The 12,544-nt window shown below is 35.2% G+C and overlaps 1 protein-coding gene across 5 annotated transcripts in view; it reads left to right on the top strand.

Annotated features, from left to right (window-relative positions):
• The window catches only part of PHKA1 (phosphorylase kinase regulatory subunit alpha 1), a 110,894-nt gene that overhangs the window by 88,688 nt on the left and 9,662 nt on the right, over positions 1 to 12,544 (top strand). For 3 of the 5 annotated variants that reach the window (XM_014728967.3, XM_070258211.1, XM_070258213.1), the window contains 3 exons: positions 1,322 to 1,423; positions 2,330 to 2,445; positions 2,573 to 2,611. In XM_014728967.3, the coding sequence (XP_014584453.3) occupies positions 1,322 to 1,423; positions 2,330 to 2,445; positions 2,573 to 2,611 (257 nt within the window). The remainder of the gene's footprint in view (positions 1 to 1,321; positions 1,424 to 2,329; positions 2,446 to 2,572; positions 2,612 to 12,544) is intronic. The other 2 variants (XM_001488209.7, XM_003365812.5) reach the window with 1 other exon arrangement.

The following is a 12,544-nucleotide window of genomic DNA, read 5'->3' as shown; positions in this document are numbered from 1 at the left end:
GAGCTGTTAACAAGTAGCTAAATTTATTGGTTTAAGTCTAACCTAAATTACATGAAGTAATTTATATCTAAATAACCCTTAAAGGGAGAGAGCTAATGATTATTTTATACCTACCATATGCCAGACACTGTGCTTTTTGCTTTATATTTACATACATTATCTCATTTAATCCTTACAACAACTCTCCGGAGAAGGTATTTTTGTCCCACTTTTACCGATAAGGAAACTGAAACTTAGAGGGGTTTTATAACTTGTCCAAAGTTACATAGCTAATAAATAGTAGAATTTGAGTCCAAGTCTGCCTGATTCCAAATGATTTCCAGTTCAGCACAATGTTATAGATTATAGAATATATATATACATATATTTTCTCTAGCTATGATATCAAGGGATGTTTTATGAGGGTCTGATTATTCAACAATAAACCTCAAAGAGGAATAAACCCCCAAACATTCTTCACTTTTCCTTAATTGCCTATTATGGATTTTCTTCATATGGATTCATCAAAACCATGGCTCTTTATTTCTTATAGGATAAAGTCAAGATCCCTGGGTCTGATATTCAAGACCCTCAACAGTCTGGCCTCTACTTCCTATTTCAACAGTACTTTCCACTAATTTTATCAATACCCATCCTTGAAGTTTAATGTCTCCTCTGATTTCTAAAGCATTTATTGTCTGTACCTCTCATTTAGCACTTAGTATAGCCATGTTTTATCGTTATCTTGTTTACATGTCCAATCTCTCCCAAATAGTTGGTCAGCCTCTCAAAATCAAGTGCCATGTCATACCTGTTTGTACTAACATTGCTTAAAATCATGACCTACATGTAGTAGACTCTTAAGTGTCTGATGCTGATGAAGAAGTTCAAGTTATCTTCTTCATATTCTTCATAAATTTTTGAATTCATATCTATTCTCTTTTAAGTCTCTGTGTTTCCCAGCTGAGAAGTTTTGATCATTTTAGTTCATCTGCATATATACATTCATTGCCTTTCTCTGACTGTCTTCCAGTTCCATTGTTCTCCTTTCATTTTCCCACCTTCAAATAAAGATTCTGAGTACCCTAATGGTGTGGAAGTGGGATAAAGAAGAAATCAAGGACCTGGTTAATCAATAAACTGGATAGTCAGTCCTTATATTATTAAGAATCTATTGCAGTATGAATACCTAGGCAGTATGGTGCTAGAAATTTATTTTGTAATTTTATTCTTCCAATCAAATGACTCAGAAATTCTAAGCAAGAAAGGAAATAGAGAAAAAATAGGGCAAGTATGGCAGGCCATTTAGAAATCCCTCTGTCGTAACATTTCTGCTGACTAGCTGAGGAAGCCACGGATGGCCTGATGAATCTCAGTCCTTCAGCCATGAAGAACCTCCTGCATCACATTCTCAGTGGCAAGGAGTTTGGAGTGGAACGAAGTGGTAAGGTTGAGTAACTGCATTTCCATTTCAGAGTGTTTGTTTTAAGTGTCTCATTGATTTTAAAATGTCTTTCTTTTATCAGAGGAATCTTTTCCCCCAAATAAATAAAACCCCAATATGTGAAACAGTTAAAAGTAAAACTGTCTTCTGGAATAAGATTTAGAAATCACTGTATGTCTCATTTTTTCCCTTAAATGATATATCAACTAAATGGATTACTATCATGTTTTATTTTGAACTGTTTTATCTATTCCTTTACATTATTGTAAGTCTCTAGTACAACAACCCATATCATCTGAAACTTTCTTGTATTCCATCCAATTGGCAATAATTCAATAGCCCTTACAGTGGTGTGTACGTGTGTAGCTGCTATAGTACATCTGATGTATCCTTTCACCTTTAAATTCAAATACGTTTAGGAGTCTGTCACAAATTAATCTTCCACCTGCACTTGATGGCTTAGCAGTGGCATTTGGTATCGAGTTCCTAAAACATCAGAGCAACTGAAAAGGATTATCTCTCATGCTCAACTTTTAAGCTAGGATAAATATATAGTGTCAGATAGATGGATAGCAGACCTTAGAGTGGTAAAAGCAAGCTATAAAGCAGTGCTCCTCAAGCCTTGCTGTGCATAATAATCACCTGGGGATCTTGCTAAAATGCAGGCTCTGATTCAGTAGGTCTGGAGTAGGGCCTAAGGTTCTGCTAACAAGCTCCTAGGTGATGCTAACGTTGCTGGTCCATGGACCACACTTTGAATAGCAAGGCTATAGTTGGTTTTTGTTTTTTGTTTTTTGTTTTTTAACATAAAAGAAGGACATAATCTAAGTCTTCTAAATGTGGTGGAGAAAAGAATTTGAACCTGATTATCTTCTCTCTTTCTCTTTAATCTGTCATGCTATATAGTTCGTCCCACTGATTCAAATGTCAGCCCTGCTATTTCTATCCATGAGATTGGTGCTGTTGGAGCAACCAAAACGGAACGAACTGGGATCATGCAGTTGAAAAGTGAGATAAAGCAGGTGAGATACTACTTGGGAGATTAGCTGGGATAGTGTCATGTAAGAGCATTCTTTTGGAATCAGACTTTACTGGGATCGTGTATTTTTTTTCATGTCCTGAGTTTAATTTGAGCCATTTATTTTTCAGGTGGAATTTCGTAGACTGTCTATCTCAACTGAGAGTCAGGTGAAACAACTAGGGATCCTTTAACATAGTTTAACCTGCCTTTAGTTCTGTATAACATGCATGAGCTCATGGCCTTTTTACAAATAAGATAAGCCACAGAGCAGCTTGTTTGATTCTCCTTTATAGAAATCATTTTGTAGATATCTTTCCTTTTTCTGGACCGACCTATTTTGCTGATTTTAGGAGGAAAGTAATTTGTTTCTGATAGTAAGAAATTGAAACCCTGGGTTCCTCTTGTTAGGATTAACATGTAATTTTGGAATTAATTTTCATTATGAAACTAGACTTAGGTTTCTTACTTTTAAGAACAGCTACTAGAGAGAACACCAGATTAGATGAGGGCCTTTTTTTAAAAATCTATTTTCAGGTGTTGTCTCGAAATTAGGTTTTTATCATTGTCGTGATAGAGGTATATGGAAGATATTGTGGACTCATAGAAGAAAAACATCCAAATCAGTCTGAGAGTTCGTGAGAGTCACCAAACATCATATTGTAGCCTCTTACTCATTTTCCCCGGCAGATGAGAATAGATGAATTATTATGTTATACAAAGAAATAGTTAACACAAACTTCCATAGCTTCTTTCAAAACTCTGGGAAATCATGTGATTTCACAGTCTCCAAGTTGAGAAGGTATTGATTCGGTCTCTCCTAATAGCACTTTTTATGAAAAATTTATTAAAACTACTACTCCTACTTTCAAAATAGATTTATGCTAGCTTATAGAGTATTAAAGCACATCCAGAAAAGGGGAAGTGAAATGGAAATTTTGTTTTTGTTTTGTTTTGTTTTGTTTTTTAAGAGTTAGAAACCATTTAGGAAAAAATGAGCCAATGCTTGAAGATTAATTTGAAGTACACTTAATTTAAGTATACTTATCAGATACCCTTGAAAGGACAAGAACAGAATGGAATAAGAAAGAGCCTTGTGATAGACAAATGTTCACTTTACAGATTTTTTCCCAGATAATTTGGGTAATCTGAACATTTTCCTATCTGAAAAGTGAAAGAACTACATTTAATACTGAAGAGTTAAACTGATGTTGTTGGTAAACAGTCCTTGTTTTGTTTGAGAGTGATTGACTAAACATTTTATAGTTGTTTATAGTCACGCAGTATTACTTACAAGCTCATTATATATTTAGAACTTGAAGTCCATGTTCCCAGCTAGATTAATATGAGATTAAAGACTTGATCTACCCAGCTATATCACTTAGTTCTTTTTTTACATATCTACTTACCTATAGGACTTCAAGAAAGCCAAAATCATTAGGACTGTAATTTAGAAGATTGAGAGCCCTACATTTTCATTACTTTCTTATTTCTAAATATTGATTTCCATTCTCACCTGCCTGTCGGGTATTTTTTTTTCTTCTAAGCCCTTTTCTCTACCACTCACCAATGCCCTCTTTTCTGATTATGGGAAAAATATTTTTGAAGATAGGTTTATTTATTTTACCCTTTACCATGACTTCTAGAGTAAGGCTATTTCATCAGCTTTTTAAATGACAACATGCTGGCTAGTTACTTGAATAGTCTGTAATTTTACTGTACTGATAACTTTTAAAAACACAAATAATGGTTGCCTTGTCTCATCCCTTTTAAGATTTTATTTTCTCAAAATTTTTTCATAGTCCAAATGGTGGTCATCCCCTGGCTGTAGATTTGATGTCACTGTCTTTTCTGGTAACTGCTGTTATCTTGTATTACATACCATTCACAAGTGCTTTGAATAGGCTGTTATTTAAATCATGACATAGACTGATTGAAAAGAAAGACGCAATGAATCAGGAACTAAAATAAGTATAAATCAGTTTCATGTGTGAGAGTGAAATCTTCCATTTCTTTCCCAAAAAGGCAGGGAAGGGGGATTCAACTCCAACCTCTTTTTCCATTTCAGAAAACAAAATTCTATTTAATAAGTATTTGTTAAGTATCTGCTTATTCATTTATTCTTTCAACTAATATAATTAATTGCATGCCTACTATGTGCCAGGGACTCTACTGGACAGCATCAGCATCCCTGGGAACTTCTTAGAAATGTAAAATCGTGGTCCCTACCCTAGGCCTACTGAATCAGAAAGGCTGGGATGAGACCCAGCAATCTGTGTTTTTAATAAGCTTTCTAGGTGATTCTGATGCACTTTTAAGTTTGAAAACCACTGGATTAGCTATTCTTCTGATTATTAATTCATTTAGTAAATATTAATTGAGTGCCAATTTTATGCCAGGCACTGGAAATACAGTAGTGAATAAAATAGATGTGGTCCTTGGCCTCATGAAGCTTACAGTTTAGGAAGACTGATCTCTGATTAAATTTCCTTGGTTTAAATCAATGATTCATAACAGCCTATGATTTCAGATCTCTTAGGCTGAAGAGAGTAAGGCAAGATGACAACCAAAAAGTGGAAAACTATTGGAAACAATATTAATATTTCTGTTGACCTTAGCCAAATATCCTGTAAGGAATTTGTGTAGCAAAACTTGGCCAACTCTGTCATATCCACATTAATAAAGGAAGACAGAGGCATAGAGAAAACTCAAAACTACTGATATTTGGTTTTGCAAAATAGTCTGAATGCCCTTTGTGGTTTGACCCCAGTATCAGCAGGCTAGGATCTTGATGGTAGAGACAGAGACAATGAAGATAAATGAAATGGCAGTTCATCTACTTGGCACATCAGTGTGACAGTCACTGGTCAATAAAAATGTCTCGGGATACTTTTCTCTTTTACATAGCAATGCTTGGTGATACCAGCATTTGGCCCAAATTAAAATGTGAGAAGTTCTTTTCTCAGATACTTCTATTATCTTCTTTCTATTTTATATTTATTTCTTAATCTAAACTGTCAAAGAACCACTTTCCCCAACGTATTTCATCCTTCACTCAGTATAAGTTTTCCAAGTTCATTATATTGTAGCATGGATCAGTACTTCATTCCTTTGTATTGCTGAATAATATTGTATTGATACACACCACATTTTATTTATCCATTCATCAGTTGATGGACATCTAGATTGTTTCTGGTTTTTGGCTATTATGAATAATGCTACTATGAACCTTCAGGTACAAGTTTTTATGTGGACGTATGTTTTCATTTCTCTTGGATATATATCTAGGAGTGGAAGTGCTGGGTCATTTGGTAACTAGGTGTAGCATTCTGAGGAACTGCCAAACTGTTTTCCAAAGGGGCTGCACCATTTTACATTCCTACTAGCAATGTATGAGGGTCTCAATTTCTTCATATCATCATCAACCCTTGCTATTGTCCCTCCTTTTGATTCTAGCCATTTTAATGGGTGTGAAATGGTATCTCACTGTGATTTTGATTTGCATTTCCCTAATGGCTTATATTGAGCATCTTTTCATGTGTCTATTGGCTATTTGTTTATCTTCTTTGGAGAAATGTCCATTCAGATCCTTTGCCCATTTGTTAATTGGGTTATTTGTCTTTTTGTTGAGTTGTAAAGGCTCTTTATATATTCTGGATACAAGTCTCTCATCAGGTATGTGATTGGCAAATATTTGCTCCCATACAATGGGTTGTCTTTTCACTTTCTTTCTTTTTCCCTCCAGAGAACATCAACCACAAAATTTACTTTCTTAATAGTGTCATTTGAAGAACAAAAGTGTTTAATTTTGATGAAGTCCAATTTATCTATTTTTTCTTTTAGTGTCACACCTAAGAAGGCTTTGCCTAACTCAAGATCACAAAGATTTATCCCTGTTTTTTGATTTTCACGTTCCATGGTTTTAGCTCTTATAATTAGGTCTATGATTATGTTTGGATGTCCCCAATACCACCCCCAAGTTTGATGACTCACTAGGAGGACTCACAGCTATAATTTATTAGAGCAAAATAATACAAAGCAAAATGAGCAAAGGGAAAAGGTGAAGTGGACAAAGTCCAGGGAAAACTGGCACCAGCTTCCAGAGTACTCTTCCAGTGGAGTCACACAGGATGCACTTAATTCCCCCTGCAATGAGTTGTGACAACATGTATGAAATATTGCCAACCAGGGAAGCTCATTAAAAACTCCACACCCAGGGTTTTTATTGTGGGCTGGTCACGTAAACAGCCTCTGTCTGGCGTGCACCAAAACTCCAGACTCCTAGAGGGAAAGCAAGTGTTCAACATAAACCATAGTGTTTTCACAAACAGTGTAGGCACAGTAAGCCACTGTTATCAGTTCTGGGAATGGTGGGAACCCTCCCAAAATCCAGGTTTCCAAATGCCAGCCAAGGGCCAATCTTGTAAGCAGGCCTTTCCAAGAATATTACTCCTGGCCTACTGTGTTAACTCTTTTCTGCACAATAACCCACGTGGACTTAATTTTTTGTATGGTGTGAGGTGGGGGGTGAGGGGGCTCCAACTTCATTCTTTTGCATGTGAATATCCAGTTGTCTCAGCACCATTTCTTGAAAAGACCATCTTTCCTCCCTTTGGTTTTCTTGGCACCACTGTTGAAAATTGACAAAATGTAATGGTTTATTTCTGAACTCTCAATTCTATTTTATTTATCTAAATGCCCAGCCTATGCCTGTATGACACAGTCAATTGTTATAGCTTTGCAATAAGTTTTGAAATTGGGAATCGTGAATCCTCCAACTTTGGTCTTCTTTTTTAAGATTGCATTAGCTATCATGGGTCCCTTGAATTTCCAAATGAATGTTAGGATAAGCTTGTCAATTTCTGCAGAGAATCCAGGTGGAATTTTGATAAAGATTGTGTTCAATCTGTAGATCAGTTTTGAGAGTATTCCCATCTTAACAATGTTAAGCCTTCTGATCCATGAACATAGCATTTCTTTCAATTTATTTAGGTCTTTAATTTCTTTCAACATGTTCTGTAGTTTTCAAAGTATATGTTTTACACTTCTTTTGTTAAATTTATTAAGTATTTTACTCTTTTTGATGCTATTTTTGTATTGAGATAACATTGGTTTATAACATTATATAAATATCAGGTGTACATCGTTATATTTTGACTTCTGTATAGACTGCATCATGTTCACCACCAAAAGTCTGGTTGCCATCCATTACCAAACAAATGTGCTCCTTTACCCTTTTGGCCCTCCCCCCACCCCCCTTGCCCTCTGGTAACCACCATTCTGTTCTCTGTATCTATGTGTTTGTTTGTTTGATGCTTTAAATGGAATTGTTTTCTTAATTTCATTTTCAGATCATTGATTGCTACCATTTAGAAATACAGTTGATTTTTTTTCCCTGAGGAAGATTCACCCTGAGCTAACATCTGTGCCAGTCTTCCTCTACTTTGTATGTGGGTTGCCACCACAGCATGGCCACCACCGAGTGATGTAGGTCAGCACCCAGGAACTGAACTCAGGCCGCCAAAGCAATGTGCACTGAACTTAACCCCTAGGCCATGGGGCTGGCTCCAAAAATACAATTGATTTTTGTATATTGATCTTATATCATGCAGCTTTACTGAACTCATTTCTTCTAATTGTTTTTTGGTGAATTCCTTATATGCAAGATTATGTCATCTGCAAATAGAGATAGTTTTATTTCTTCCTTTCCACTCTGGATGACTTTGTTTCTTGCTTAATAGCCCTGGGTAGAACCTCCAGTACAATGCTGAATAGAAGTAGCAAGAGTGAACATCTTTGTCTTTTTCTGCTCTTAGGAGGCAAAACTTTCAGTCTTTAACCATTCATTGTGATGTCAGCTGTAGGTTTTTTGTAAATGCCCTGTATAAGATCGAGGAAGCTCCCCTCTGTTCTTAGTTTGTTAAGTGTTTTTATTGTGAAAGGATGTTAGATTTTATTAAATGTTTTTTCTGCATCTATTAGGATGATGAGGTTTTTATCCTTTATTCTATTGATAATGGTTTATTACATTAATTGATGTCCAAATACTAAAACAACCTTGAATTCCTGGAATGAATCCTACTTCATCATGGTGCACAATCCTTTTTATATGGTGCTAAATTTGGTTTGCTAGTATTTTGTTGAGGATTTTTGCACCTGTGTTCATAAGGGATATTGGTCTGTAGTTTTCTTGTGACGTCTTTGTCTGATTTTGGTATAAGAGTAACACTGGCCTCATAGACTGAGTTGGTAAGTTCCTTCCTCTTTTCTTTTTTGGAGGAATTTGTGAAGAACTGATTCTAATTCTTTAAATGTTTGGTAGAATTAACCAGTAAAGCCAACTGTGCCTGGCCTTTTCTTATTGGGAAGTTTTGTAATTGCTAATTTGAGCTCTTTGTTATAGGTTTATTCAGATTTTGTGTTGCTTCTTGAGTCAGTTTGAATAATTTGTGTCTTTCTAGGAATTTGTCCATTTCATCTAAGTTATGTCATTTGTTGACATATGGCCACTGATGGTATGACCTTAGAATTCTTTTTATTTCTTTAAGGTCAGAAGTGATGTCTCCTCTCTCTATCCTGATTTTAATATACTAAATCTTTCCTCCTTTTTTTGTTTTTTTTCCCTTGGTCCGTCTAGCTAAAGATTTCTCAGTTTTGTTGATCTTTATTTTCAGAGACACAAATTTTAGTTTGATTCGTTTTCTCTATTGTTTTTCTATTCTCTATTTTATTTCTGTCTCCTCTAATCTTTATTATTTTTTTCCTTCTCCTTCCTTTCAGTTTAGTTTGCTCCTTTTTTCATTGTCTTAAGGTGGAAGGTTTAGTTACTGATTTGAGATCTTTTGTAATACAAGCGTTAAATTTGTCTTTAAGCTCTGTTTCAGCTGCATCCCATAAGTTTTGGTATGTTGTGTTTTCATTTTCATTTATCTGAGTGTTTTCTAATTTTCCTTGTGATTTCTTTCTTAACCCACTGGTTATTTAGGGGTATGTTGTCTAATTTCCACGTTTGTAAATTTCACAAATTTCCTTCTGTTACTGATTTCTAATTTAATTTCATTGTAGTCAGAGAACATACTTTGTCTGATTTCAATTCTTTTCAATTGATTAAGAGAGCGACAAACTAAGCTGTAGAGAGCTAGACATTTAACAGAGATAACCAGGGAAAGAGATAGCAAAGAACCTCCCAGGTCATCAGTATTTTTATGGCTCTTCTTATGTATCACTATTGCTTTCTAAAAGGATTTTACCAGTTTACATTGCTGCTAGCTACTCATGAGTCTACTAACTTCATTGTAACCACTTTATCTTGGGTGTTACATTTAATATGTGGTTTATAATTCTGCAGAGTATGTTTATTATTCATTGTGCTATAAAATACTTTACAGAGGAACAGAAATAAATTTGGGGAGGGGTTAAACAACAGAAATTTATTTCTTGTTGTTCTGGAGGCTGGGAACTCAAAGATCAAGGTCTGAAGTTTTGGTTTCTGGTGAAGTTGCTTTTCTTGAATTGCAGACAGCTGCCTTCTCTCTGTAACCTCACACAGTGGAGAAAGAGAAAGAGTGTGTACATGTATGAGCAAGCAAACTCTGGTCTCTCTTCCTCTTTTTTTATTGGGGTAACATTGCTTTATAACATTATATAAATTTCAGGTGTACATCATTATATTTCAACTTCTGTATACACTACATCACGTTCACCCTCCCCACTGGTAGTCACCAGTCTGTTCTCTGTGTCTGTGTTTGTTGTTGTTTGTTCATTTGTTTTTATCTTCTACATCTGAGTGGAATCATATGATATTTGTCTTTCTCCGTCTGACTTATTTTGCTTAGCCTAATACCCTCAAAGTCCATCCATGTTGTTGCATATGGCAAGATTTCATCTTTTTTATGGCTCAGTAGTATTCTGTTGTGTATTATATATACCACATCTCCTTTATCCATTCATCTATCCATGGGCAGTTAGATTATTTTCAAGTCTTGACTATTGTAAATAATGCTGCAGTGGACATGGAAGTACATATATCTTTTCCAATTAGTGTTTTTATGTTCTCTGGATAAATAGCTGGATCATATGGTAGTTCTATTTTTAATTTTTGGAGGCATCTTCATACTGTTTTCCATAGTGGCTGCACCAATTTCCATTCCCACCAGTAGTGTACAAGGGTTCCCTTTTTTCCACATCCTTTCCAACACTTGTTATTTCTTTTCTTATTAATTATAGCCATTCTGATGGGTGTGGGGTGATATCTTGTTGTAGTTTTGATTTGCATTTCCCTAATTAGTAATGTTAAACAACTTTTCATGTGCCTGTTGAGCATCTGTATATCTTCTTTGGAAAAATGTCTGTTCAGATCCTTCACCCATTTTTTAATTGGGTTGTTTGTTTTACTGTTGAGTTGTATGAGTTCTTTATATATTTTGGATATTAACCCCTTATTGGATATATGATTTGCAAATATCTTCTCCCAGTTGGTAGGTTGTCTTTTCACTTTGTTGATGGTTTTCTTTGCTGTGCAGAAGCTTTTTAGTTTGATTTAGTCCCATTTGTTTATTTTTGCTTTTGTTTCCTTGCCTGAGTAGACATATCCAAAAAGGTACTGCTAAGACTGATGTCAAAGAGCATACTGCCTATGTTTTCTAGGAGTTTTATTGTATTGCTGGTAAATTTCTCCCTTTAGGTCTGTTAACAGTTGCTTTATATATTTTGGTGCTCCTATGTTAGGTGCATATATATTAATAAATGTTATGTCTTCTTGATTGATTGTCCCCTTTATCATTATATCTTTGTTTCTTGTTAACTTTTTTGGCTTGAAGTCTTTTTTGTCTGTTATAACTGTAGCTACACCCACTTTCTTCTGGTTGCCGTTTGCTTGGAGTATCATGTTCCATCCCTTCACTTTGATCCTATGTTTTGTCTTCAGAGCTGAGATGGGTCTCCTGGAGGCAGAATATTGTTGGGTCTGTTTTTTAATCCATCCATCCACTCTGTGTCTTTTGATTGTTGAATTCAACCCATTAACATTTAATTTCTGATAGGAGGGCTTAATACTGCCATTTTATCTTTTGTTTTCTGGTTGCTCTATACTTCCATTGTTTCTTTTTTCTTGTGTTTCTGTGAATTCCATTTGCTGGTTTTCTGTGATGTTTTTCTGAGTTTCCTCTTTTTTATGTTTTGTGACTCTGCTCTGAATTTTTATTTTGTGGTTACCATGAGGTCTGTATAAAAGGTCTTGTAGATAAGATAGTCCTTTTTCTGCTGATAGCATCTAATCTTTGTTTGCCTATGCAGGTTCTGTCCTTTCCTCTTCCTTTTCTATATTTTTGCTGTCACAAATTATCCCTTTTTGTATTGTGAGTTTGTTACCAAATCAAAGTGGTTATAGTTATTTTTAATGCTTTCTTTCTCTTTAACTTTAATGTTATAATTATGTGTTTACTAACCTATTCTGATATATAGAGTTGCAGTTTTCGGATTATGTCTATTTATCTCCTTGCTCAAAGCTTTGTATACCTTTTCCTTTTTGTTTCAGGTAGGAGGGCTCCTTTCAACATTTCTTATAGGGCAGGTCTAGTGGTGATGAACTCCTTCAGCTTTTGTTTGTCTGGGAAAGCCTTTATTTCTCCTTCATATCTGAAAGATAACTTTGTGTTATAGAGTATTCTTGGCTGACAGTTTTTTTCTTTCAATATTTTGAATATGTCTTTTCACTCTCTCCTGGCCTGTAGAGTTTCTGCTGAGAAATCTGATGATAGATTAATGGGGTTCCCTTCTAAGTTATTTTTTTTTTCCTAGCTGCCTTTGATATTTTTTCCTTGTCATTGACTTTTGATAGTTTTATTATGATGTGTTTTGAGGATCTTTTTATGTTGAGATAATTGGGTATTCTGTTAGTTTCATGGACTTGCATATCCAGTTCCTTCCCCCAGTTTGGGAGGTTCTCAGCTATTGTTTCTTTAAATAAACTCTCCGTTCCCTTCTCTGTTTCTTCTCCTTCTGGGATACCCATTATCCTTATCTTGCCCTTTCTAATGGAGTTGGATAATTCTTGTAGAATTCCTACATTTTTTAAAAATCTTAGTTCTCTCTCCTCTTCTACC

The sequence above is a fragment of the Equus caballus genome, chromosome X (genome assembly GCF_041296265.1).
Source record: "Equus caballus isolate H_3958 breed thoroughbred chromosome X, TB-T2T, whole genome shotgun sequence".
Lineage (NCBI taxonomy): Eukaryota > Metazoa > Chordata > Mammalia > Perissodactyla > Equidae > Equus > Equus caballus.
Note: the sequence above shows the minus strand (reverse complement) of the source record. Positions and strands in the feature narration are given on the sequence as shown.